At 40.4% G+C, this 27,733-nt stretch overlaps 4 protein-coding genes across 4 annotated transcripts; 1 reads left to right on the forward strand and 3 right to left on the reverse strand.

Annotated features, from left to right (window-relative positions):
- Positions 1 to 4,558: 4,558 nt before the first annotated feature.
- On the reverse strand, positions 4,559 to 6,400 carry LOC115675565 (uncharacterized). The gene is made up of 2 exons (XM_056318579.1): positions 6,037 to 6,400; positions 4,559 to 4,782 (listed from the first exon to the last, which is right to left on the reverse strand). Exons 1-2 carry the CDS (start codon positions 6,353 to 6,355, stop codon positions 4,574 to 4,576), a joined length of 528 nt encoding a protein of 175 aa, XP_056174554.1. The 5' UTR covers positions 6,356 to 6,400; the 3' UTR covers positions 4,559 to 4,573.
- A 3,495-nt stretch (positions 6,401 to 9,895) lies between these two features.
- Positions 9,896 to 13,142, forward strand: LOC115675632 (transcription factor TRY-like). Its single transcript, XM_030598359.2, has 3 exons — positions 9,896 to 10,544; positions 10,760 to 10,847; positions 12,758 to 13,142. Exons 1-3 carry the CDS (start codon positions 10,484 to 10,486, stop codon positions 12,879 to 12,881), a joined length of 273 nt encoding a protein of 90 aa, XP_030454219.1. The 5' UTR covers positions 9,896 to 10,483; the 3' UTR covers positions 12,882 to 13,142.
- A 1,622-nt stretch (positions 13,143 to 14,764) lies between these two features.
- LOC115675629 (protein SEH1) lies at positions 14,765 to 19,406 on the reverse strand. The gene is made up of 8 exons (XM_030598357.2): positions 19,181 to 19,406; positions 18,586 to 18,697; positions 18,217 to 18,317; positions 17,565 to 17,642; positions 16,661 to 16,816; positions 15,718 to 15,830; positions 15,385 to 15,511; positions 14,765 to 15,074 (listed from the first exon to the last, which is right to left on the reverse strand). Exons 1-8 carry the CDS (start codon positions 19,337 to 19,339, stop codon positions 14,946 to 14,948), a joined length of 975 nt encoding a protein of 324 aa, XP_030454217.1. The 5' UTR covers positions 19,340 to 19,406; the 3' UTR covers positions 14,765 to 14,945.
- A 2,014-nt stretch (positions 19,407 to 21,420) lies between these two features.
- Positions 21,421 to 22,706, reverse strand: LOC115675630 (uncharacterized). The gene has a single exon (XM_030598358.2). It carries the CDS (start codon positions 22,577 to 22,579, stop codon positions 22,043 to 22,045), a length of 537 nt encoding a protein of 178 aa, XP_030454218.2. The 5' UTR covers positions 22,580 to 22,706; the 3' UTR covers positions 21,421 to 22,042.
- Positions 22,707 to 27,733: the final 5,027 nt, after the last annotated feature.

Raw genomic sequence — 27,733 nt, forward strand, 5'->3', positions numbered from 1 at the left:
AAATCAGAAGTAAAAATTTTCTACTTTTCTATTTCGCCCCGCGAGCGAAATAGAATTGAGAAATAAAAACTATTATCATCGTTTGCTCTCACTACTAGTTTTGGACATTTTTTATTTTTTATTTTGTTCACGCATTTTTTCATTTACAATTTATATAAATATTTTCCTCTGTCACCACCAATTGCCTCACGCCCACCACCATTGCCTCACGCGCCCGTCGCCTCCCACCGTCCGTCATTCTCTGCTGACCGTCGTCTATCGCCGTCTACCTCCCGTCGCCATCTCCTGCCGGCCGCCGTCCTTTGTCGCCACCCACCTCCCGCCGCCGCCCAACATAGACCACCTCCCGCCACCACCCAACACCGGCTGCCTCCCGCCCAATGCCAACCACCTCCCACCGTCCGCTGCCTCCCGCCCGCCGCTGCTCGGGAGGGAGAAATTTTATGTCGTTATCAAACGAATTTCTATTTTAGAAACAAAAATTTTATATCCTTATCAAATGCCTGTTTTGGCTCAAAAACTCATGCATGAAATAGAAATAGAAAAATCTATTTCTTGCCAGAAATTGATTTCTGGAACATATCATTCGCGCCCTTACTTACCAAGTTGGGACAGAGTGAACATATTCTGTTTACATGATGCAATCAAACATTTTGTCTCCTTTTTATCTGAAAAGTATCCACTCATACTGATTCCAGCCTTCTTTTTCTATATAAGGTGAGTGAATACGTACATGATACCTCCCTCTTTGTTCTTTCTCTGTACTATTATAATAGATTTTCTTGAGTGGGGATAAATTCTGTAAGATTGATACCACACTCTGCAACTTTGGGATTCTTTGAAAGGCCTAGAAGGCAATGGGAAGATATATGTATATATTTGTGTGTGTGTATATATATATGTGTATATTTTGTTGAAAGAAGGTTAGAATACGATCATATTTTGACATTTGTCTAATTAACCTGGTGTCTGCTTATTGGCCAACAAAAAGAAAACCTGGCATCTAGTTAGAGTACTTTATGCGACTGCTTTCATATTTCGAGTCTTGCGATGTCACTTCTATGGTGATGGGTTGTCAAGAATATATGGACTAGAATGTCTACCGATGGTGAAAAAGAAACACCTCAGTCAAAGAGAGAAATGAGAGTTTCGGATACTTTAAGCAGTATGTGATAACCTCTAGCCAGCCAAGATTGACTTATCTTTGGACGTTGCAGGCCATATTCTTTTTTTTGGTCGAAATTGCAGGCCATATCGATATACCTTCGAAATATAATGACCACCGAAAACAGTTCACCTTTGCCTATATCCTAAGGCAAGCATAATCAATTTACATTTCAGAAATGTCACAACTCAGAAATGTCACGACAGTGTGGCACTATTGTATAATTACACGATTGAGAAAGGTATTGTGCACTCTTCGTCCACTATCACTCAAAGTTGTCGCTGCTCTTGTATATAAGTCACCTTTTACATGGTATACGAGATACTTTGCATTTTTCAATAATTTATGTCTAAATATTTTCGTGAACGATGAACATATTTTTTGATCTTTCATTTGTGTAAGCAATATAAATGATCATTTTTAGAAAAAAATTTCCAGATCATTTATTTTCGACGAAATAAATTTGGTAGTGTTAGGCAAAACTTTCTGCTTACCAAGATGTGAGGGTTGACATAGCACTTTGACAAACCTAAGTTGTCCTAGAGTTGGTCGAAAGACGATATAATTTAAGAGTTACGACTCTTTGATTGGAGTGCCTCGTATTTCATGCCATGCAGAGCGGTGAACCATCAATCGAAACAAGGCAAGTCATGGATCAGACACGGGCTTTTTGGTGGAATTAATAAATTTCAACATGGTTCAGAATTAATAATATAAGATACCGCATGCTCCCCAGGATATTAAAGTCCTCTTCAACGATCGTCTCACTGATCTCTCAGAGCTAGCCATGTTTCTTAATTCTAATTACACATAGCCAAGATGCATGATAAACAAGCAATGATGATACCTTATATTAATTGGTTTAGTACCTTTTTCTTTTTCTGATTTTGATTAAATAGGGATGGCAGTGACAAGGATACCTAATGTTTACCCGATGTAATGCCTCAGTCATCTCTCTATTAACTTAGTATATTGCACTTCCATCGCTAGCGCTCACACATTGCCCTCTCGAACCGTGGTCAAGCACGATAAACGACAAGATTTTGGCTATAAATGGGGTTAAGGACGAATTATGGGTAGTTCAATATTCACGTTTGTTGCGAAAGCAAGCGATCGAACAATAAATTTGATAGAATAAAAAAATAAATCGGATACCAAATTTACGTAGTTCGGTCGTAGTGATCTACATCCACGGAGAGAGCAGCAATTCCATTATAAATCAAACGATACAACGGAAATTACAACCACACTCGAGTCACTCAAACACTCTCGGTATTTCCCAAGTCCCAATTACACCTAATAACTCAAACAGTATTTAGTCCTAATTCCTCACGAAATAATCTCCCAATCCCATGAAGGAATTATCCACAAATTTTTACCACAAGAATTTAATTGGCTTTAACACTTAAGCTTTTCTTTGAGGCTCTTCGCAAATAACATCCCCTTCATATATAGGCAAGAATTGGATCCAAAATCGGAAATCTCTTTTTAGGAAACCTTCTCCAATTAGGAAACCTTTTTCAACTAGGAAACTATTCAATTAGGAACTTATTCAAAATATGAAACTTTCCTTTTTTAGGCTCAAAATCGAGACATATTTTAACAACATTTTAAGGGAGAAAAATCTGAGAGAGTGAAAGCATTAAAACTAATAGTTGCTAGCTTCCGCTTCCACTTTCCCTTTTGGTTAGTCATTCTCCTCATATGTTAAAACATAAGTTTGGTCTTTTTATTTAGTGAGGCCAAAGTTTCTAAATCTCTCAATGAGTTGAGATAGCTGGGTTGGGCATTTGTCTTGGTTTAAGCTGATCAAACTTTTTTTGGGTGGGTGAACTAGTAACAGTTTAAAGTTGCTACCCACTTGCGCATGGCCGAGTTGGTGGGCGTTTTCCTTCCCTCAAAGAGGTTCTGGGTTCGAATCCCCGCTTGGTTCCGTAATTTAAGTAGGGGGCCCTGGCGGTGGGTTGCTGGGCTAGTCTCCTCTGAGGTATAGGCGCCACGATTACCTGTGCGGGCTCGTCCCCGGGAATGGTGGCGGATCTTCGGTTATAAAAAAAAAAAAAATAGTTTAAAGTTGCTGAAAGTATTCTTACCCATTCTTGAAACGATCATTATTCAACCTTACTTCTTAGGTTTATAGCTTCATCATGTACTTTTGCCATCATTCAGGACTCCCCTGAATAAAAGATTTTTTTTATGTACGCTACTTGCTGTTGCCTTTAGTCGAGCAGACTTGTGAAGCCCTCTACAGTGTGTAATATTTAGGAGAAGCGCCTTTTGATGTTAGAGTGATGAAGAAATTCTTTAAGCTAAAAGAAGGCGTATGAACAAATGCACGTTCTGTTCTACTTTATACTCAATTGCTAGATGTTGTTAAGATCATGCAGTTGAGTGCATCAACGATGTGAGTGATTTCTGCTATATCTCTCTTTCTTGCTCCAACGCGACTAGTAGTAGGTTCCAGGTCAATTACTCTCTTAGATGGATATGTGAATTCATCTCAGCTCATCTAATTGCATTCAATTGAACCAACGTTAAAATGATTCCCGATGTCGGTCAAAAGGGAAAACAATCTTGACGCTTTGATTTGTCAACATCCCTTGGATTTATTTGTCGATTTCTTTATCAGTATTAGCAGTGGTTCTTTTAGTTTTGCAAAGTCAGTTTCAGCTCGATAATTATTTGAATGAGATCGCTTTTTTTTACCTTATTAAATTAATGATCAAGGGACATGAAGCAGAGGAAGAAAGAGAGATTTCTGAAGCAAATTCATTCATTAGCATTCATAGTACAAGAGGCCATATAGGTGCAACTTTTGCTTTGCATCAAGGGTCTATAATAAGTCACGTCACTTTATTGTCCTTACTTATTTAGGATAGGATGACAGGGAACTTTCTTCTGATCTGATGTCTAACAGCTGCTTCCCTTAAGCCTGCAAAACACGTAAGTAAGTTGTCAGAGAGCGAGCTTCATACATTTGAGTCTCAGATGAGACCATATGAAGGAGAAATTTTGGCCACCCTGTTCTTGCTACAATGAGTGTCTCATAAACTAAGACCGATATCTTCCTTGAGGCACTTGATCATATATGCATTGGTATATAAAAGATGTCGAGTATAAATATATTAGACAACACAAGTAAGGATACCAGCAGATTTTCCTTTTTTTAGGATATTTACCCTGGCAAAATTTGACATGTTGGAGTTTTGTGTAGCCTTTGTTGTTTATATGCATTTGTTGAGATTATATGTAAAGATGTTTCCCTGTAATGAAGTTATCATTCAATTGCTCAACGGATCACAAATCCTTGAGGAGTGATTATCATCTTTATAATCATATTTGTTAATCCTTAAGTTATGTGAAATAGTTAGCTACCACCTGGTTGTATACCTTTTATATCTTCACCTTTCAGAAGCGGTCGTTGTCACTCTCGCTCTCGCTATCGCTGCTGCTGCTGCTACCACCAGATTTGCATTCCTTGGATTTCTTCTTGAATATGATCTTCTCTTTCTTCTTGTATTCGCCCTTCTTCTTAGACTTTCCATTGCAAGAAGAATTCTCTTTCTTGTAGCCATGAGCTTGAGTAATGAAGTGAGTCTGGGCATGTTGGCCAATAGGGGTGTCAACGGGTCGGGTCGGGTTTTCATGATACCCGACCTGATCCGAAACAATGAATATATGTGCTTGGCCCGACCCGAAACAAGACCGAACATGATATAGCCGCACAATCGGGTCGGGTTCGGTTCGAGTCGGGTCATGTTTGAGCGGGTACTTTTGACACCCCTAGTTTTGGTTACTTGTCAAACTGAACACACAGAAGCAAGACCCTTTTAAGTATTCAGAATGCTTTTGAATAGAAATTCTGTGTTAATTGTAGTTTAGACTGAAATCGACAGAGGATTTTGCTCCTGAAAAGCAAGGGTTCATCGTGATACTATTCAGTTCTTGATGTTGCGAGAAGCTGATCAATTTGGGAATTCTGATGTTGATAGGTGAGACTTCAAGAGTTGTTCAATGAAGAAGGGTGTGAGGCAAAGCTACGGTTGAGTGAAGACGGGAAGCCTCACGTGACAGATAACTCAAATTACATTGTAGACTTGTATTTCAAGACTCCGATTAAGGACTGTCCCGCCGCCTTGGTCATCTTGATTCGTGCCCCCGATTCGTGCCCCCGAGACGGCGACGCCTTGGTCATCTTGCGAGGATCGTGAGTCGCCGAGAAGCGATCGCCGCTCAAGAGGTCGTCGCCGATGGCGTCTCTGGACCGCTTGCGATGGTGGTTCCCAGGGACAGAGACGGCAGCGTTGTTGTCGCCGGTCGATGATTTCACCGCGCAGAACTCGGGGATGATGCGGTATTTCCGGAGGCGGCGGCGCGATGGCCGCGAGATCTGGTTGGACGGCGTGGTCTCCGGCAGAAGGATGAAATCCTCCGCCGCCTGGCTAGGGTAGAAACAGGTCGTCTCGTTGGTGAGCTTGAGGACGCCGCGGCCGTCGATCTCGGCGACGCCGCTGAGGGTGATGTTGCCGGCAACGGCGGCGCGGCGGAACCCGAGGAAGAAGAAGTCGGCGGCAGGGTCCTGGGAGAAGGAGGGATCTTAAGGGTTTTGGCTATTGTTTGGGTTGGCTTATTGTTTGGGTTGGGCTTGGATACCCAAGCCTAATAGATCCAAACAATACCCAATTCTTTTTATTGTTACCCAAACAAGTTAAGATCCAACCCGACCCAATAAGAAAATTTCGTGTTCGGATCGGGTCGGTTTGTGTTTCGGTTCGGGTATTGTGTTTGGTTTTGACACCCCTATTGGCCAAGGTGATGGCCATTGTTTAGGCCCATCCAGGGACTCTTGGCTGTGGCCATGGCATGCTCACTATAACCATTGTTTAGGCCCATCCAGGGAGTCATGGTTTTGGCCATGGCATGCCCACTGTGGTGACCATGAGTTTGTGCCATGTAGCCGTGACCATGAGCCATGTAGCCGTGGCCATTAGCTAGGTAGCCATTACCACTGCTATGAGCCATGTGGCCATTGCTATGAGCCATGTAGCCATAGCCCAATGGAAGGTGTTTCTCACCCTGGCCATAGCACTGGGTCTGGCTGTGGCTCATTGCATGTTCCATGCGATGGCCATGGTGGCTCTGTTGGTAGTAGCTTTTCTCAGCATTCTTGAAGCACTGGACTGAGGCCATGGCAACTGAAGCAAGAGGGCTTTTGCGTAGTTCTCTCAGGCTATTTTTTGTGCTTGCTTGCACTATGAGGCAGTCATAAAGAGCAATTTATCTGCATGGGGTTGAGTGGAATTCTCTCGCTTTCGTTAAACTCTTTGATTCGCTTTTGCAGGATGGGACAAGATAGCATCTATTCTGTCTCCATAAGGTGAAATTCCAAACTTTATTCTCAATGGACCATTGAGAATATTCCAATGTATATGGTGGAAAATGATTTCCAAATGGCACTAGTTTGTGTATCTCCATCTAAATAATTTGTTTCTAGATGATCAGAAATCGCGTGCGAATCACTATCACAAATCCAATCAGTAGTGTTCACAAAACAACTTTTTTCATGAAAATGGGAAAGAGTAAATAGAGCTCTTTTGAAACTGGTTGGATTCTATCGAGTATTACTGCTGTTTTCTTTCTTTTTCTTTGGTTGATAAAATGGCGTTTTACTTGGCCTTCCAGTAGTTTGTTTTGGAACGCAATGCTGCATAGCCATTGATAAAAGAAGCATTCGCGACATGTAGAGTGTAGGGTGATCATGTTTAGTTCCTATGAAAATCCAGACCGCATACGATTAAGTCCATTTTTTGAGTTACTGCGAAGTTGCGAGATCTCTGATGGACGCTGTATGCTTGAGGAAGGACATGTTTAATTGGAAGTGAGAATGACACAGAGACGCTATAGGCCGTGGCTCATAGTGTCACGTGTAGTGCATGGCCGAGATTCAGACCTCACGAAAGAGCAAAAGGCCTGTTTAAGAATGGAAGATGTGCCATTGGCATCATACTCTCGATAGGCATGTGAAAGGGCTGATCCCAGTGTTTAGTGATTGCTTTAACAAGTGATGGAACCAAGAAAATGGACATGTTCTATGCACTCCTTTTGTACTCATCATGATGTTATAGGTGCTCTCAAATTTCATCTTCTCTTCCAAAGGTATAGTAAGTTCGAGAGAGTGACTGTTATTTGATGATTGGATTCGGAAGACTGCCACTCCTCGTCTGGAGGGTAATCTTTCTTGGATGATAACCCTCCTGACATCTTCTTTCAGACCCGGAAATGTTTACCGGAAGAACTGAAATATGCTGTCCACGATTCTCATGCATTTGCAAGTCTGTGCAAGCTTCCCTCTGATACAGTTCTCCATGCAAATGAAATACCATAGATCCATGAACTGGTATAGGACTCAATAATTAAGCTAATCACCTGCATAGTCACTTGACCCTTGGGGCTTTAGTTCATGTCCCCACAACCTCTGTTAATAGAAGGCATATTTTTCTTAAAGGTTTTAATTGATAATCATGACTTAGAACTAGTAAAACTGATCATTCACATTTGAATCAATGATTCCAAGATAATCTGATCGATATTATTTTTTTGCAAAAAATAAATGTAAAGAACTAGTTCCAAAGCCCGTTCTACCTTGGAACTAGCCTGGAATCGTTGGAACCGCTCCCACCGATCTAGGTTCAAAGCCTGAACTGAAGACCAAACCTCCTCGACCAATTTCAAGTTTTGAAAACTCGGACCCAGATCAATTCGCCAGGAACCGGTTCGGAACAAAACCAACAAGGCGGCTCTGGCCGATTCCTGATTTCATTCTATAGTTCGAACAGTAGTCCTACCGCAACACAACTTGTAGACATAACTTAATAAGGACCATAAACGTCACCAAACAAAATCATGAGGACTAAAACCGAACACCTATTGAAGTTCAGGGACTCTGAAGTACTGTCTTGAGGAGAAAAAGTGTACACCTTACATAATTGTTGGATAAGATGAAACAGACAAGAATATAAGGAAGGATATGGGGCCTAGATTGGCGCAATCTACCGCTTGGTTTCTTTCTCAATCGCAGAATGTGCGCTTTCTGGTAGGCCCATGATCAGAGGACTGTCCATCTTGGCGTACTACTTTTCGATGTGAACGGCACAAACATCTTTTACTAAATACCATGTGGAATGCTAAACGTAATGGAAAATCTTACTAAAATCAGTGTTGAAGCAAAAGAGATTTTTAATGAAATCTCTGAGTACGTGTAGCATTGCTTAAATAGTAATCATTGTCAACATAATTAACACCCGTGAGGTGCTTGAATATATCCTTTAAAGGGGTTTTGTGCAATCCACTTAAGGACACGCTTCGAGCTGATTTAGTAGCCGCAGACTCACAAAATAATAAATTTCAGCGATTGATCAAAGACATTTTGAGCTTATATATATTACGATGCTTTATTATATAAGTTACAACAATATAAATTGTTACAATCTGTATAATAGAGGGAGCAGTTTCTTGAGGATCATTAGATCTGTATGTATTTTTTTATTAATGCACGTACGAGGATATTGGTGGAAGCAGAAGTCTCATGAAATAATTGAGATGGCAAAGAACAATCAAACCAATATATCTAACTGGTGCATGAATCTATACGATAATGAGTGAGACTTTTCTCCTAGAGAGCGATCTCTGTTGTTGTGTAATAGTGCTTGAATATGTAAAAACAGAGTTGTTCGACAAACTTGAAATCACGTTCTGACGAGTAATCTGAATGTCGACGAATGATCTGAGCCCAACGAATTCACGTTGTGTCCTTAAGACAATTTGTCCCATCTACCGGTACCCAAGGTTGTTGAACAATTGTCTCCCAGGATAGAACGGATCGCCTTTCTAAAGAAGCGGCACTTCTTCAAAGGAAATGTTCGAATGCAACTTCGTAGAATAATTGCACAAATGACAATGATGAAGAAACAGAAAAATGAACATGTCTAGAGTGCGTCGGGAAAATGTCTCGCGGGAATAAATATGCCACGAAGAGTCTCGATCGAACAGAACAGTTCGGTTATTTATGTGGCGAAAATGAAGAGTTGCGAGCAATGAAGACTCGCTCGAACCGAAGTGGTTTCCGTTCAGTTCGTGAACAGTCGCGAGCCGAGCCTCGAACCGAAATGGTTTTCGTTCAGGCAAACCGAACCTTCACAGACAGACATGTTTTTTGTTTTTTTAGTAAAGTAAGTAGTATATAACTTTTCAACGCGCAACTTATAGCATAGAAGGCCGAACACAAAAAACCTCGTACCACGAACAAATATGTTTGTTTGTCCAAAATAAATAAATCAATAATTTCTAAATAAACAAAATGTGTCTGTTTGGGAAAATATAAAAACCGATGGAATGGATCTGGAACCGAGCCGGCTGGACGGCGGCGGTGGGGCGGGGGGGGGACCGATCTAGCTTGGCGTAGGTCCTCTCCCTTCCACAAAAGTGGGGTACCCCTTGGGGCCCAAATCTATTTGAGAGGCTCATCTAAATAAATCATTTCCCATCACAACTTCTATTCAATGTGGGACTATTTCCATCCACACTTCTCATTCACAATTTATAAATTTTGGACACTAAAATCCCAACAATCTCTTCTGTTGTCCGAGTTCAAGTAAAAGCTAAGTATGCTCAGTTGTGTTTCTTATGAGTGACAACTGACAATGGTGGAATGAGATAACTACAAGTCAACACTCTCTCTCTCTCTCCAACATACTGTGTGTCGGGTCGCTAGCACCAGCCATTCCATGCGAGACTTTGCATGATAATCATTACCTTCCCCAAAACCAGTCTTCAAATATTTGGGCTTCTTGCGCAAATTTTTCCACATTTCTCCCCTTTTTCCTTGTCTTGTTTCTGGTCGTTCTTATCGTGATGTATTGCACAAACTATTTTCGATGTCTCTCATTGGCATAATATACATATTATATGACACTACTTTGTGGAGGCTTGCTTTCTCTGTTGAGCCCCTCCATTTCAAGCGAGAGTTGCCACTTTATCACCGAACATTTTATATAGCCCCATCTTCTTCTCTTTTGTCTTCTGTTTCATCGTTTCTTGTAGTTGGTGATATCTGCGAAGCTTACACTTCTGTTCCAGTTTCTTCCTTCTTATGTCAAGTCAACTCTTTTTCCTTTTCTTTCTCTTTCTTCTCTAAACTAGTTACTTGAGTTGATTCAAATCCTTAACCTAAACTCTCTCTCTCTCTCTCTCTCTCTCTCTCTCTCTCTCTCTCTCTCTCTCTCTCTCCTTCCCTCTTTCTGTGTGGCATGAGAAGAAGAAATGGATGAACGGGCACGCAAGCAAGCCAAAAAATCAACAACTTCAAGCACCAACTCAGAAGGTTCCCTTCTTACACTACCATCAAACTTTGCTCATTTGCTTCTTCTTGATTTATCTACACAAACAAATAAAAAGCAGCTCCTTCAATGTTCACTTTCAGTATTAATTTTGGGTTTCCTTTTAGCAAATTCATTGGCTTCTCTTATTTTGAGGGTAAGGATCGTAATCAGCTGTATCATTCTCTTAACGCAATAAGTACTATGGTTTAATTTGCAGAAGTGAGTAGCATCGAATGGGATTTCATCACAATGACGGAGCAAGAAAAAGATCTCATTTACAGAATGTACAGACTAGTTGGAGACAGGTAATTATCGGAATCTCAAGCTCAATGTCTCATGCTAATCTTTTGACTGGTTTGCATGGTTAATTACAACCGCAAGCTCTCGTGTGCGTGCATTTGTGTGAGCGTGCGCATGTGTATAGATGATCACATCATAAAGATCACTGGTTCGAAAGGGGATCCATATGGAAATAAGTGTACTTTACTACTTTTTATTAGCATGTATCATATTGGGTCAATTAATAACTCCTTCACAGACCCCAAAAGGACTGTTCTAAGGAGGCTCATGCTCAGCCATAATAACTTTTCATGTGGTCCTCTAGTAATGGATATTGAAGAAGGCATGCACTTCCCCTTGCTAGGCTACACACTTTATTTTGCTTCTTTTTTTTTTTTTTTGATAACCGAGGTGTCCGCGCGGCCGGCGAGCTAGGGCTCAAACCAGCGGTGATGCCCGACTAGTCCTCGAGAGGGGCTAGCGCAGCATCCCACCGCCACGACCCCCCACTTAAATCACCGATGGGCGAGTTTGAACTCAGGACCTCTCGTGAAAGGAACTGAGCGCAAACCAAGGAACTGAGCGCAAACCAACGCGGCCACCGATGGGTGGGTTATTTTGCTTCTTTTTTCTCACTTTTTAACCCAAAAATGAACAAACAAAAGAATCTTCTGGTCGCCCATGAGAGAGAGAGAGAGAGAGGTGATGATGAAGAGGTAAGGCAGAGGAATAATTACAAGAAAGGCACGCTATGCAACAGCATCATATCGAAAGGTTAAAAAAGGGGGCCCAAGGCTAGGAAATATTTTTATTCCATGACAAAAAAACAACTAGTTTGGTACGGTAATATATATTTGCATTGCAGCGACTTTAAGCTAGGAGATCATCAGTACATCTATTATTATGAGTATATTACAATTGAAAGGGTCCAGAGTGGGTCTTGATAAGTGATGTGGGGCCAATGGAGATCAAAACAGGTGGATCTTTTGCTTGACCTTGCATTTAATTGTTGCCAATTGTGTTCATGTTACAGCTCAAGGACACATGCGTTAGCTGCAATTTGCTTTTCATGCCCATTGTCACCCATGTCTAGATTGTTCATGGGGGATATGCCAACGCTATTTTGTTGTTAGAATCAACTCGTAAACAAAGTGGACACTTCTATGGTACACTAATGTACCATACAATTGTATGGTGATGTGTTATATCAAGTGCAAAAACGGGTACCATGAGATTTTCAGTTTTATGCTTTTACGACACGTTGTTATACCGGCTAAAAGTCGTAAAAAGATGTACGGTACACTGATGTACAGTAGAAGTATTCCAAATTGTTGACTTGGAGTGGTAAAAGATTAGCTTATTCCCTTCTTTCATATGAGCAGAGATTGCTGACCTTTGATTTGTCTGACTAGGGTGCTTTAGGAGCATACCCCTTCTCTCTCTTGAAAATGACTCACTTACAATCCACCGCAACATGTTTCGATAAATTGACTTTATATATATATTTGTGTTCGAGCATTACTCAACATATAGGAGGCTGAAAGATGTACAGTGTGGGAACATATGATAGAAAGAGACGAAGCTCCAATCATAAAGTTGATTATTTCAAATCGACTCCACTTGATATCGATGAAGATTAAAAAGTGTTTACTGCAATTCACTTTTCAGATAATATGTCAAATTTTAAGTGATGATCTTTACACAAAGGCAATTACCTTTGATCTAATTAGTATCTCTAATCTAGTTTACAATCTCCTAAGACCTTGAGAGGGGGTGCTTATATCCCAAGTGGATTCATCTGGTGTCATGGAGAGTTTTATTCTTACGCGATTGAACAAGTCAAAGTTAGTGACTGAGTTTTCCTTTACTGAGCAATTATTCACTGAGAGAAGGAGATATTAGTCGTGACATACGACAATGTGGCATATGACTGCAGGTGGGATTTGATAGCGGGTCGGGTCCCGGGTCGCAAAGCGGAAGAAATAGAGAGGTTTTGGATCATGAGGCACGGAGAGGCGTATGCAGAGAAGAGGAATGACTTCAACTCCAGGACTCGATGATGATGCTACTTCAGGAGCTCCTTTTCTTTTGGATGTTCACAAAAACAGGTTCTTCGGATTGGCTCTCCTCCGCACAAATCACTTTCACAAATATCATCTTCGAAAACTTTCCTTACTTAGATTGACTTTGTAGAGGTTGGATCAGTCTCATCGCAACCATCCCCATTAGTCATAATGGCCTCACCCTCTTGTAGGGGATATAACATGTTCATGCGGATTTCTCATCTGCATTGTGGGTAGTAAAGTCGATGACTTGGTTTCGTTGCTCTCTAAGATTATGACGAATGATTTATCATTATATCAACCTCCAAATTAGAAAGGATCTTAATCGAAACTGACTCGTTTTGTTGCAGGATGGAGCTTCTCTCTAGGTTCAAAAACATTCTTGCCATGCATGTTAGGGACATTCTTTCCTGATGTACATTAGAGGTCGACAAGTTTGGAAAAAGCCCTTTTGTCTCGTTCAGATGTTCTATCATTCCACGTTCCCCACTTTGTCCCGGTTGTCACCATGTCAGTATTGCTAGTGGAATCTGCACCACAAGAGGAGTGGTCAAAGAAGTTCTGACTTATACCTTCAATAGGAAACTATAAAAAAAAAAAAAAAGAACCAAAACAAAACAAAAACAAAAATGTCCTAGGCATATGAACTTTGAAGTTGTCAGTACTTGCACGGCAAAACAGTAAATCATTCTGCAGTAATTTTATATCAGGCCCAGCTAGAGAAATTCAGGAAGAACAAGCTTTTGCAAAGTAAAGCATATGGTGATATATTAGCAACTAATTTAAAGAGTTATCCGTAGGAGAAGCAAAACGCTTTTATATTCACATATAACATTTCACAGGAGAGTTCACGAATGAATTCATTGATCATCGTCTTTTTGAAATTCATACCATAAGATTTTGTAAGATAACGATCAATATTCGAAATGCCCAAAACTATTAAGTGAAGGCGTGACTTGAGTTTATACATTATTACACCTATGTAGAACGGTATATGAGTTTACATGTCAAATGACGAACCAGATGCGAGGGTTTGTGATTATTATAACCCTCGAAGTTGGGCTTAATCATTAGCAGAATAAGATAAGATTTTTATCTGTTGCATTGGCAATGTATCACTCTTAGTCATATTTCCTTTTTCTTAAACGACTGGACGATGGATTCCGTTCACATGCATCTAGGTTGGGCTAATCAGTGCCTGTCTTGTCGATTCAACCGATGGACCCAAGAACATAGCTAATTACCTTATAAACTCTGGCTAAAATTATACTTGATTTGGTCCCCCACTCCTGATGAACAGACATTATGCTGACTTGCCGAGTTAATAAGAGCGCTCTCCCGATCCCAATTGTCGTTTTCAGTGCAGAGTGCGTGTCGTATCGTCAGATGTCTGTCCAGTGTCCAACAGTATGTGCCTATCCAACTCTCTGTAAAAGTGACAAGGAATCGTCTCCTTTTTCTATTCATTTGATTTTGGATCATTGCATGGACGTCGTTTTTGAAATTCGGTGACCTGATTTTGCCCAGAAACACGTGACTGTGGATACATAGAGACAGCTCGGACGAGACCAAGATACTGAAATGCTCATCGTTCTGTGACAGTGTTCAAATGCTCATACGCATCTGGTCTTTAATTACTACTTTCAACATCCTTGTTTTCGCTTACCATCTGTCATATTTGGATTTCTGTTTAGTCGGTGATTAGTTCTTGTTTTATGAGCAAATTAGAAATGATCCAAGCTTCCAACGTGAGTCCACTGGCTTAATGGTTGAATGTCATGGGGAAGATGCTCCAGAATTTTATGAAGCTGATTTGGTCACTAATAAGCATGAGTGGATTGAGTTCTGGTTCTAGCAAGTTGGGTGAATAGATGATCAAGTACTCGCAAAAATTAATAAACCTTCATTGCTCTAAGTCGGGAAAATATCAAGATCAGCCACTAAAACTTCTGTTAATGAGCTAGCCTAACTAACACTTTGCTTTTTGCGAACTTCCTTCATTACAAGATATGATTACAATTACTGCGACAAACAAAACAGGCTTCAGAAGGATCGGTGCAGTTAAGTAGGCACAAATGTAGCTTGTTCCTGCCATGAACCGTTCAAGTTAGATTGCCACAGTTTCACCGAGCCGTCACTCGCAGTTGTTGCCAAGGTCATTCCGCTCATGTCCCATTCCATTTGCCACACCTACTCGAGAAAAATTCAACACGTGATTTTCCAACAACCATCCATCTTGTCTTACAAAAATGCTAAGGCAAAATAAAGTTACGCATAGCACTTGAGTATAAGTAGTTCCTACTTCTAGACATCTTAGCAAGATGCCATCATTTTAGAAACAACCCGACTTCTTGTCCAATTTAACGAAAATCCATGCAGTATTCTTACTTTACTAAATGCTCCTAACCAGTTGACTAATATAACAATATAGCCCGCCATTCACACTTGATACATAAACCTGAAGTTTGAAAAGTTTTAAGATTAGACTGGGAGTGCCTACCTCGCCTTCATGACCAGAAAGAGACGCAACCCTTTCTGCCGAGAGCCTTCCATCAACTTCAACATTCAGGCTAAGATGCCAGATTGAAATTCCTTTCTCAGTTGCAACAGCTATCACCTCATAAGGCCTGAAAAAGAATTTGATTGTATTTCCAGTGAAGAAGGCACTTTGTAGCTGATTGGGGATCCAAAAATTCAATATCTTCATTTTCAGTTATCTACTGCATGCATGATTATTCCACAGGAAAGTCAATTACCAACATAATGTGAATAACTTGCATCTTGTCTAAGTCATGGAACAAACACTAACGCCAGAAAACAAACTATATAATACCTTCCAATGTTAGGTGCCCATGCAACACTGTAAACCTGATCACCCCTGTCTTCAGGCAAAGCCAACTCTGCTACTGGGAGCCACCTTTGATGGGCCTGATCAAATTCCCACACCTGAAAAAAAAAAAAGGAGCTAAAAATATAATTTTACAGCAGCATCCTAAATCTCTTACTCACGGGTTTCCATCAAAACTAAGAATTTTTGGCACGATATCTTTAGTCTAACAATCTACGCCTGCTTCAACAGAAATTAACAAGTGAAAAGTTCTCCCATATGAACAAAATAAAATCCATGAATCGTAAGTAGGAAAAAAAAATTCATCATGGCATACATAGGGTTATACTTTTCTGAACTGGCTCAGAGCAGGTGAAGAATATATTATAATGTAATGATGGGCTGCCACAAGATCAAACACCTCCCACCCATCTCTCCCGGAAAAAGGCTAGCACAAAAAAGAGAAGGCAGCAGAGGACATTGGATCCCAAATCAGTCCCATATTTGTAAGAGGCAGCTGTGCGAACCGTTGGAAGAAATATCCAGGATAACCTTGGAATATTATTACAGGGGAAATCAGTAATCGCAATAACGTCGTGTTCATCAGTGGTGCTGACCATCCTCATTTACATAAGTGAATAGAATCTTTACAATATTTCGGCTTTATAAATAAAGTAATACGTTTTTCCAAGACCTAACTGGATGAGAAGCTCAACATAGACAAATGGGAGCACGGACAAGTTCTATTGGTGATATTATGTCAATGCCATAGATGTTCAACAATCTAGAAATGCAATCATGAGCATCTGACTCAGTCAGACACAAAGCAAGCATACAAAATGTGAAACCATTGATTCCACAGTGACCACTACATGCCTAAATAAAGCACTCTGTACCTGTTGATGGTACACATAGGAATTAGGAATCGAGTGAAAAGAATGAAACCTGCCTTGGAAGAAGTGAGTTGCGGACTATCTGATCTGAAACCCAAGATAAAGCTCGACCCCTGGCCTTCACCTCTAAGTGGATTCCAAGAAATTGATGCCAACGAGCACAAAGCCTTCAAAGAAGGGGAAACCAGATCGATGACATTCTGGAATTCGGCCTGGAAATAAAGAAGATTAAGGTTCTTGAACTATGGAAACACATCCAGAAAATTAGAGAATGCTGACCACCATCCAATAAATGATTGCACTGGACTTTGGAAAGATGGATACAATGTAAAGCAACAACTTAATAAGAGTAAAGACCACATATGCCACCTGCGGGCGCATCCATCAGCATATGGCATAGCCTCAACTCATATCAGTTCAGATCCCCGTAGCAGGAGTGAAATTATTAATAAAAAAGAACGAAATTTCTTTTTGACTGAAAAAGATATTTTTTTTTGGTTAGATCACAAAGGATAAGCTATGAAAAACGCATTGCAGAACAAACCCTCTTTCTCTTTTCATGCTGTTCTGGGGTAAATATAATTTCATAGTTCACATTTTTGAAGGATTATCATGACATATTCTACCTTAATATTTTACTCAAATCCAAAAGCCCAGGCCAAAAGACCCTCATTGAAACTTTTGCCTTTTTGGACAAATTTCTCTTTGCTTTGACCTGGCGAAAACACTTCACGAGATGCTATCAATATATCTAATAGAAGAAGCCACCATAAGAACTGGCAAAACCCCTCATGAAGTATTAAAAAGAGGAACCGTAAGCAGAAAAAAAGATGGCCCAAAAAGGGGAAAAAAGTTGCTTCCTACTGAGTGAACGGTAGATAGTTGATACTATCAACAGGTAACCAATATGATGAGCTGCCAAGTGTCATGTGTGTAAGCACGATTAGATAACATGATCACCTGAAGTTGCCAATTCTTCAGCTCCATGGGATTCATCAGCTCATAGACTTTCACATACCCATTTGAGGAAGCAACGACCTGTGAAATCATCAAAGAACTGCTCGTAAACTCCCTTTCGTTTCTATTTTTCCCTTAACTACAACAAATAAATCCCGAAGTTTAAAATCACAAAATGCTCTTGAATGCCTATAACAATATGAAGACAATCTATAAGAAGACCATTATCATCAACCTAAGAAACATATCACACTAAGAGAAGCTAAATGACAGAAATTATTGATGACAACTTTTCCAGAGAAGTTTTGGCCTCATTGGCATGAACAAAGGACAAATTCAGTTCAACAACTCGTCTTACCATTGCTAGTAACAACTCCAAATGCACATCACAAAACTAGAAACCAACATGGTCCCAAAAACAAGAGCTCCCTCCCTCCCTCTCTCTCCCTCCCTCTCTCTTTGCGTGCGCTTGCATGTGAAAATTCATATGATTACATGATTGGTTAATTAATACAGGAAGACAATGTCGAAACTTGCAACTGAAAAATAGGGGTTGCCATTGCCATACGCACAATGCACCAAACAACTAATTCTAGACATCACTTCAATAATATTTAGGTGATCCGTGGAGTTAAAAACATGAATTATGGCTCACCATTTTCAAACTTGAAGGAGAAACACCGAATTGGACATCCAACACCTTAGCCGAACTGCTTTTAAAGCGCTCACAAAGTTTCCACTGGAGGGGTATAGAATCTACATAAGATAAGAACGAGTTATAGTGAGTCATTTAGTAATCTTCAGGAGATCATTAACTCGTCCCATCATATCTGACGACAAACAAAACATATGTTCCAGCAACAAAACAACTTTGCACAAGGTTTTTGAATTCCGTTGCGATGAAGGTGGTAGCTACGGAAAGTACATTTAAGCATATAAAATTTTCACCTATTACAGACCAGAGCATATGCTATTCCTCCCACCCTACTAGTAAGTAAAAGAGAACAACAAATCCATGATTTACCTTCAGCGAGCTCTTCCCACAACGAGAAAGTTCCATCCTCGCATACACAAGCCACCGCATCGCCAAATTCTGGAGGAACCCAGACTATCTTGAAAATACTCCCCTCATGCACCTACAGGGAAAAGTTCGCGCTTCATCAAATAGAAAGCGCAGCCCCGATACATCATGAGCAATTCTAGGGTATATTTCCCGCTCAAAGCCCACAAATGAAATGCAAATATGGTCTAATTATTCGATCATGTAGAAAGAGTTAACTTGAATTCAGCTAACAATTTGAGATGAAGCCATTGTCCTCTAAGTCCGCCATCACATGTTCCAATTGCAAATAGAACTACAAGCAGCCAAGATTGCCGATTCGGCTGCTCCCTCATCAGTTAACACAAACTAACAAGTCCCAGTTTTTTTTTCCAATCACCTTGCCCTCTGAGGCTGTCGGGCAAACGCATTGCTCGAAATGCTACGGTTCAGGGCCATCCATCACCAAGCAAACCCAAAATTCACTTCACTCCCACCACGCTCTCGAATCGACACTTCACGCCATCCAAATGCAATCACGGGTACAAAAAAAGCAAACAAAGGAAAGTGGGGGGGAAACCTTGGTCCTGGAAGTGCAGGCAAAGGAAGAGGAAGCCGGGTGGCGCGAGTCGAAGACGGCGAGCGTCCCGTCGACGGAGCCGGAAGCCAACCGGTCGCCGGAGTAGCTCCACGAAGTGCAGGCGGCGCCCTTGTCCAGCTTCAGCAACGACTTCTCCATCGTCTCTCCTCCGGACGGAGTGCGTCGAGTGAGCGATTGATTTGAGTTGGGTGTGCGCTCGTTTCCGAGCCCGCCTGAACTAAAACCTGCGCGTCTTGTCTAGGGCTTTGTTTGGATTGTCTTTTTTCTGGTGAATAATAACATTAACATCACAGTGCATAGCATATCCTTAAAATTCATTGCCTATTTTTTATATCATCATCTAATTTCTCTAAAAAAAAGTTGGACTCTCAAATTATAGTCCTTCTGTTCATATTAGTCCTTTTCACTAAAAATATGTTGGTATTGTCTGGACTACTCGGCTGGAGCGAAACTGAAAAATGAAATTAGAAAAATTCAAATCCTAGAAAATTATTTCAAGTTCAACTTGGTAACAAAAAAGTTCGAGTTCGACTCATAAGCTATTTCAATTCAACTCAATTCTCATTCAGCTCAAGTAAACGGAGTACTTGATTGAGTCAGCGAATATGAATAAAAAGAAAAACCAGAATAGTTCACTCACTCCTTTTGTTATTGTGTGTGTATTTGAATTTTCTATTTTGTTATTGTGTGTGTATTTGAATTTTGCGATGATTTTTATATTTGCGTTTCCTTCTTGCTAATTACGTCTATCACATATTTATAAAAAAAAAAACCAATTTACTTCCCTTCTGAGCTGTTTCGATTGAATGTTTTCCCTTCATTGAGAGGACAGATTGAAATGTGGGTGCCTTCCTTCTATTTCGCAAGTGATGAACTATGGAGAAAGACTTTGAAGATAAAGTATTGGTGCCTTCTTGAGAACAAATAATGTTTGCAAGACCTCGTTCCATATCACCGTATAAGGGGAAAATTATCAAAAAAAAAATTATAAACCTATTGTAATCATACCAATTTAGTCCTAAACTTTTTTTTGCAAATTCAGTCTTAAATCTTTTGCATTTGCGCCAATTCAGTCCATCCGCCCAATTTTGGCCTGGCAGCGCTAACGTGACAATTTTTACATAATTTTTTCGATTTTTTATTATTTTTTTTCTTTTCTTCCTTCTTTTTTTCTGCAAGGCTCTGACAAGGCTAGATGGCCACTGGGCGAGGGCGGCGAAGCCCCTACTAGCCACTGGCAAGGGTCATAGCCCTCGCCCGCCTACGGCCTCGCCCAGATTTGGGCTAGGCCAGCCTCACCGACTGTGGTCGAGGCTACCTTCGCTCGCGGTCAACAAGCCAGCCTCGTCGCCATTGTGGAAAAAAAGGAGAAAAGAAAGATAGAAAATATTAATATTAAAAAATTACAACGTCAGCGATGCTCAGACGGTCAGCGCCGGTCGGTGTCCACTTTAGTGCTGGCCTGCTAAAATTGGGCAGATGGATTGAATTGACACAATTATAACAAGTTTATGATTTTTTTTTTTGGGTAATTTTCCCATTTACAAGACACGTGATATAATTTCAACACGTGATGATTGAGATTAGATTTCGGGAGAACGGCTCCTGAACTTTAATTTTTTGTCTAGTTTGGCCGTTGTAATATTTTATTAAAATAGATATCGTCTTTGTAATTAATTTGGTCCTTTTGGCATTTAATGTGACAATCTAACTTAGAGCAGCGCGCACAATTGATTGACGGCTAAGATTGACGTCCCTCGCCGACGTCCTTGCGCTAGCAATTGATCCTCGCACGGCCCATCGATGACTGGTCACGCCACCACCATCGAGCAAGGCCATTTGAACTTCCCTTCGTCATAGCCCTTCGTGGGGACTTGCATCACAAGAAAGCTGTCCAACCCTTCCTTCTTTTTTTTTAATTCCCCTTTGTTTAGTTAGTATCGCTGAATAATCGGACGTGCAATAGGAAACTCGCGTCTCGTTGCTGCGAAATTTCGGGGCGCTTACATCAGGAGCCCACCTAATTGGGAAGATCCAACGTCGGGATTTACCATAATTAATCTTACTTAGTCGTATACACGACCAAATGATAAACTATGCTTCGTGGAGAATGAACGCAAACATAGAAAAACGTGACACGTATTCATTACCCCCGGACGCATGATTCGTTCATCTTTTACTTTGATTGGATGTGCCCAGCAAGTGGAAACAAAAAGTAATGGGGGAAAACAAGTGGGATTAGGTCAAGTCGTCCTCCTCGAAAGGAAACAGCTACGTACACACCTAAAAAAGCTTCGAAACCAAGGCAACGAAAGGCCTTTCTCTTTCGTTAGGTCAATCCCACGAGGTATATTGACCCCGAAACCCCGAGCGCGACGAAGGAGAAAAGCCACGTCACCCCCCGAGCCAGCCAAAAAGCAATTTTGGGCAAAGACTTATCCAAGCACGAAAAATGGGAATTCCAGGAACCGATCATGCAAGCATCTCCATCCTCCATGGAATTACCTCGCCGAAATCGTTCGTTCGACGGCCATCATCGTCTCCTTCGTTTCTCTGCTTTCATGATCTGATGAACTTCATCGTGTGAACATGATGTCGACGCAGTTGTGATCCATCAAGCATAGCAGTAGTATTACTATTATCAACGGAGGTTTCCTTGAGCTCTTGACATGTCCCCCCCTCCAAAAGAGAAAGAACGTAATTTCATATGAACGAAAACCTATACAGAATCATCGCATGGAACTCCGATTATTTGACGAGCTAAACCTGACATCTGACGACTGACAACTTTTATGCACAAACCTACTCGTATAGTCCTCGCTATCGTGGATGATCCGCTTTTCAGGCGCATGAGATCCCGATGGAGCTTGGCGCGGCGAACCTCTCCGACGCCGTCTTCCTCACGAACCGATCCATCTCCGGCGGCGACAACTTCCCGAGGTACTCGACCTCCGGGGCCTCCGGGATCGTGGTGAGCGCGCCGGACTTGTCGCACACGACGTAGAACCGGTCGTCCTGGCCGACCACGGCGCGGGAGCACCGATCGCCGACGACGCCGAACGCCGGGGTCGAGCACGGCTTCGTCTTGAAGACCGACCGCAGCAGCTTCTGGATCGTCCGCGAGATCCTGGAGTGCTTCTTCGCCGCCGTCGGGGCCGCCGTTCGCGGCTGCGGCTGCGGCTGCGGAGGAGGAAGGGGGAGGGCGCGGCGGCCGGGGAGGTGAGGCATGGAGAGGGTGCGGGCGGAGATGGCGGAGTCGAGCTGGCGCTCGAAGGACTTGAGCTCGAAGGAGTCGTAGAGGGCGCTCCCGCAGTCCCACACCGTCGAGCTGGGACGGCCGAGCCGCTTCTGCTTGGACGAGTCCAGCGATTTCTCCATTCCGAGAGATGATGATCGAAGAAGGGGCGTCGCAGAGCAGGAGCGAAGGCTTCAGAGATGGTTGGCGGCGAACCAAACGCGTGGAGGTAGCAGACGAAGACTGACCGAAGGAGGAGGAGGAGAAGAAGGAGAAGAAGAAGAGGAGGAGAGCCTTTTTAACGCTTCTTCACGTCCACGTCCACGTCCACCCCATGTCCGCCATCAATTCCTTTCTTTTTTTTTCATTTTTCCTTTTTGGGTCCGCGCTGTGCATTTATTGAGAGGCGATTGCGGCAGAACTCGGAAGTGTTTTTTGTACCCACCTTGTCTTTTATTTTTTTATTTTTCATCTAATTTAAATTTATGTTTTTCACAGCAATATATTATAATTAGAGTTAATAGTACGAAAAACTTCAAACTGATACACTGTAATAAATTTACCATAAACTACTTTTCTGACCACCAAAAACTCCAAATTGGCACACCTGTGATGAATTTATCATTTGTTAATTTTTATTAAATTTTATTGTTAAATTGCCGAGTTTGATGATAAATGGCAATTTACGGGTATACCGGTTTGGAGTTTTACCCTCCGTTTATCACAAGTGTATCAGTTTGTGGTTTTTACGATATCAATCCAATTGAACAAAAACTAACAAAAGGTAAATTTGTCACAAATGTATTATTTTGGAGATTTTGATAGTCAAATTTATCACGGATTTATCAGTTTGGGGCTTTTTGTGATATCAATCCTTATAATTATAAAATTGGAATGTTAGCATGATTTGATTTTGATATAAGTTTCAGACGGGATTTATTTAATGTCTATTTTCCATTCCCCCAAAAAACAAATGACCGTTATATCATTTTCCATCTATATATATTTTCTTATTTTTTCCTCTCTTCAATTCATGATGTCCCCCCTCCTCTCGAAATTTGTTCCTAGAGATCAAAGAAACACCAAAAAAAAACATTGTCGTTTGCCAATCGTCCTATTAGTATTTGTCCCAAAGAAGGACAGCGACACGCTCTCCCAAATTAATGTCCCCTTTTATAGGTAGTTTTCCAATCATATGTATTTCCCTAATTTCACAATCTATTATATCCATCGTCGAATCGAAACATCTTAAGCCTCTTTATCGAGAAAAGAAATCCCTTTTTCACCGTGCGTACCACGCAAAAATCTAACTCTCCAGTCATGCACCCAAAATTAATCGCAACACGACGGTCTTAATTAATTAATTATAGAGTTATGTAATTTTGGGTACTATATGATTGAAGTAGATGTCATTTTCATTAGTAGGAAGACGATAGAGTCGTGGCAAGAGAGAAGCAAACAGCAGCCCACTATACTGATTAGTCAAATTAATAAATATGATTGGGTAAGGAACGTGGAGGGTTCGTTTGAGTTGCGTGCGTCGTGAGGACCAATTCAACCCCACAAAAATGAAATTATATTTAAATATTTTAAAAACCCCCCAAAAGCATTATAATTAGTGGAATTTAATTTTGTTGACCCTACACACACGGATTGTACAGTTGGAGTTGGGTTCGTTCTCGGAGGAAAGAGTACATCTTCATGATCATCATGACCAATGCAGGAGATGTGTTCATTAAAAATAAAATATTAATATTACAAAAAATCCCCAAATTGATACGTTTATACCTCAAGCTAATTTTTTAATCACAAAAAATTCCAAACTAGTATACCTGTAACATTTTTACCATCCGCTAATTTCTGTTAAATTTTACCGTTAAGTTTCTGAGCTTGATAACACGTGACAGTTGATGGGTATACCAGTTTGGGGTTTTACCTTCCATTTGTCACAGGTGTACCAGTTTGTATTTTTTGTAATATTAATCCAATTTAACAAAGGGTAAATTTGTCACAAATGTATCAATTTGAGGTCTTAGTTGTCAAAAAATTAGTTTATGGTATATTTCTCACATGTACACTAGTTTGGATTTTTTGTGGTAAAAAAATTAATTTGAAGTAAATTTGTCATGAGTGTACCAGTTTGGGGTTTTTCGTAGTAGTAATCTTTTATTTTATAATGTTAACAAGATATTTTGCAAAATCGGAATTTTATTGATTTAAAAGGACATTATAATCCTTAAAAAAAAGGGGGTGGGGGGTATGGAAGATCGGCACTGAGGTATTCTCCATTGTACTCTTTATAGTTTTCAAGGCAACTATGATTAAGCACCACAAAGTCCTTGATTAAGACTTCTAATTATTTTATAGTTCCATCTTTTCTTCCTGATTACTCTTAATAGAGCTGTCCATGGGGCTGTTCAATGTCTTAACTCGGCGTAAGACTAAGTTGTGTCCACACTTACAGAACTTTTTTGACTTTTCCTTGCTTTTTGATTTTTTTATTCTCATGCTCAAATTATTGGGATGTTTACCGAATCAGTCCTAAACATATTGTACGGATATCTATTCGTTCCCAAACTTTTATATTTTACCAATATAGTCATAAATCTCTTGCGCGAAATTCCAACATAATTCTTCTGGCCACTTGCCACCAGATATCGCTGAAGTGGACGACTTTTCTCGAAATGAGGTCCTTAGCGATTTCTGATGGTAAGTGGCCGGAAGGATTATAAAGAGGATTAGGATTACATTAGCAAATTTAAAAGTTTAGAAATGAGTTGACATCCGCACATTTTATTTAAAACCGAATTGGTAATTTTTTTCCCGGCTAGTATTATTATTTTAAAGAGTTGGAAATATTAAAGATCAATCCTATGGGATATAATTAGTGAAAGGATCTATGGATATGGATTAGGCGCATGATTTAAATTTAATTTCTGTACAACCTAGAGCAAATGACTCGTGTTTGAGTCATCTACCAAGAATTCGGCTCCTTGTGACTTCTGCTAGCCCGCCCCGTGAGATTAGTAGAGTATTTCAATCGATCCGACCAACCAAACTTGAAGTTCCACTTCAAGAAGAAGCATACATAGAAGTTGGGATGCATGAGTTGGAATCCCAATCTGCTCAACCATCAACTTTCTAGCTTGGATGGAGTTTAATTAGTATGAGGTAAAAGTGGCACATTTATCTTTGGAAGCATAAGAGAAAAAGGTTGGGTTTCATGCATAGTTCTCTTATATATTTCGAGTAGCCACAAAAATTAGCAATCTCCTCAGAATTCATGCACCCAAAATACTCAATCTGTCAGTCCCTAACTCGATCAAAGATTCAGGCTCCGTTCGTTTCGCGAAAATTATTTTCCAGGAAAACATTTTACGGTGTTCGGGGGAGAAAAATAAACTAACCACGGAAAACATTTTCCCTCAATGAGTGAAAACATGAAGAAAAGTAAGGAAAATGTTTTCCTCTTTTGAAAAGCAGAAAACATTTTCCGCCGGCCTCCTTCTTTCCTTGCCGACCGTCGGGGCCGCAGCCGCCGATCGCCGCCGCCGGTCACCGCCGCCGCCGGTTGCCGAGCACAGGAAAATATTTTCCTAAACTTTTTCAGATTTCAGCTGAACACCAGAAAATTATGTCATTTTCCAAAAAAATAATCTCCCAGAAAACATTTTCAAAAAATGTTACATTTCCGTCAAACGAACGGAGCCTCAATGTAAAGTTGAAGGACGATTTTAAAATACCATTTGAGAATAATGAAGTAATTTACCCTTGGTTGATGGTAGACATGTAACATCGGTTGTAAGTTCTAAATCATGTTCTACTTATCCGTTTACCTAGTAGCTTGTCAGTCAGGTTACCGGTTGTCGAATGATTCTAATGACTTACATGGTCAATATAATAGTAACTTATTAAGTTTCTTTTGTAAATAATTTTCTACTTATAAGTAAATCTTAGTTGTGTAAATACCAAGATAGTTATGAAATTAGTAATATACGAGGAATTTATAGCAGAAATAGCTATTTTGTTCGTAAGTTACTAATGTTACCCGATACTGCTAGTAGAGTATATAAAAGAATTCATAGTCTATTGGAGGAAAATCACGCTCCTTTGTTGAAATGAACGACTCTTCGTAATCTATTAGGGTATATAAACCTGATAAATAAATTGTTCCGTTAATATGTTACTAATAAATAAACGTGGTACTCGTAAAATCGAAAGAATGTTAATAATCTATTAGGAATTATAGTGGTGTGTATGTGTGTATCTATCTATCTATATATTTATTATACATTAAGTAGTCTACTAGCGAAAATCGCGCCCACCTGTTCTAGGAAATTTTTGGGAAATTTTCATTTGCAAGAACAAGTGGTGCTAGCTTCAATTTATTATTTATTTCAAATGTGCATAGCTATAAGCAGTTTGTTACTTGTTTTTCTTGAATGAACCTGGTAACGATGTCCAACGATGCGATCCCTCGCAACTACCGCAATGATTGCATCTGTCAAATTGATGTATTAGTATTACAGATACAACTCATTATACTTAAATATATTAGTGGTATAACCTCTCCTTTTGGTTCTGTCTACTAAGTCCCACTGCACGAAAACGATCGGATTTCTAATTGGAAACTTGACCAATTACTTGTTGAATGAGTGATGGAACTATCAAATGCTGAATAAACTGGATTGAAATTTAGAATAATTTCAGAAACGACTTTGGTTCATTGATGAAGATCGCAACAAACACAGGACGGTCCAAACGAAGCATTCGTTTTACTCGATTAGGTTTCTCTAGGAAGCGTCTGATGGCGTCTATCTAAACGTAGATTAAAGGACTGATTAGACACCGAAATGGTAGTTATAACTATAATGATGGATGATGGAGCGCAAGATGGATTAGTTTGACAACCTCACGCAAATCCCATGACTTGAGGAGGAATCATACTGCATGCTTTGCGAGCACTTTAAACTATCTGGTCAACTAACTTGTGTATGCACCCTCGGTCTGACCCATTCATTATTGTGATCGAAAAAGAAGGAAAATCAAGAAGAAAAATTGTCATTACCTGTCAAGAACGTGATCTCTGTTTGTTACACTAATGTGGTCTTGAACAAACCTAGATGTTTCCATCTTCTTTGATGAACTTGATAAACCTTTTCTTCAGCTGTATTCTGTCATCATGCTGCTCATTCTCTCACATTCTTCCGGTGGTAATTTGGAAACAAGAAACCTTTTAGCTTCTGTTCTTCAATACTTTTTTTTTCTATGAATCAAAGCATAAGAGACAATATGAC

The sequence above is a fragment of the Syzygium oleosum genome, unplaced genomic scaffold, assembly GCF_021117445.2.
Source record: "Syzygium oleosum isolate NSW1041296 unplaced genomic scaffold, Sole_v2.1 Sole_v2.15, whole genome shotgun sequence".
Lineage (NCBI taxonomy): Eukaryota > Viridiplantae > Streptophyta > Magnoliopsida > Myrtales > Myrtaceae > Syzygium > Syzygium oleosum.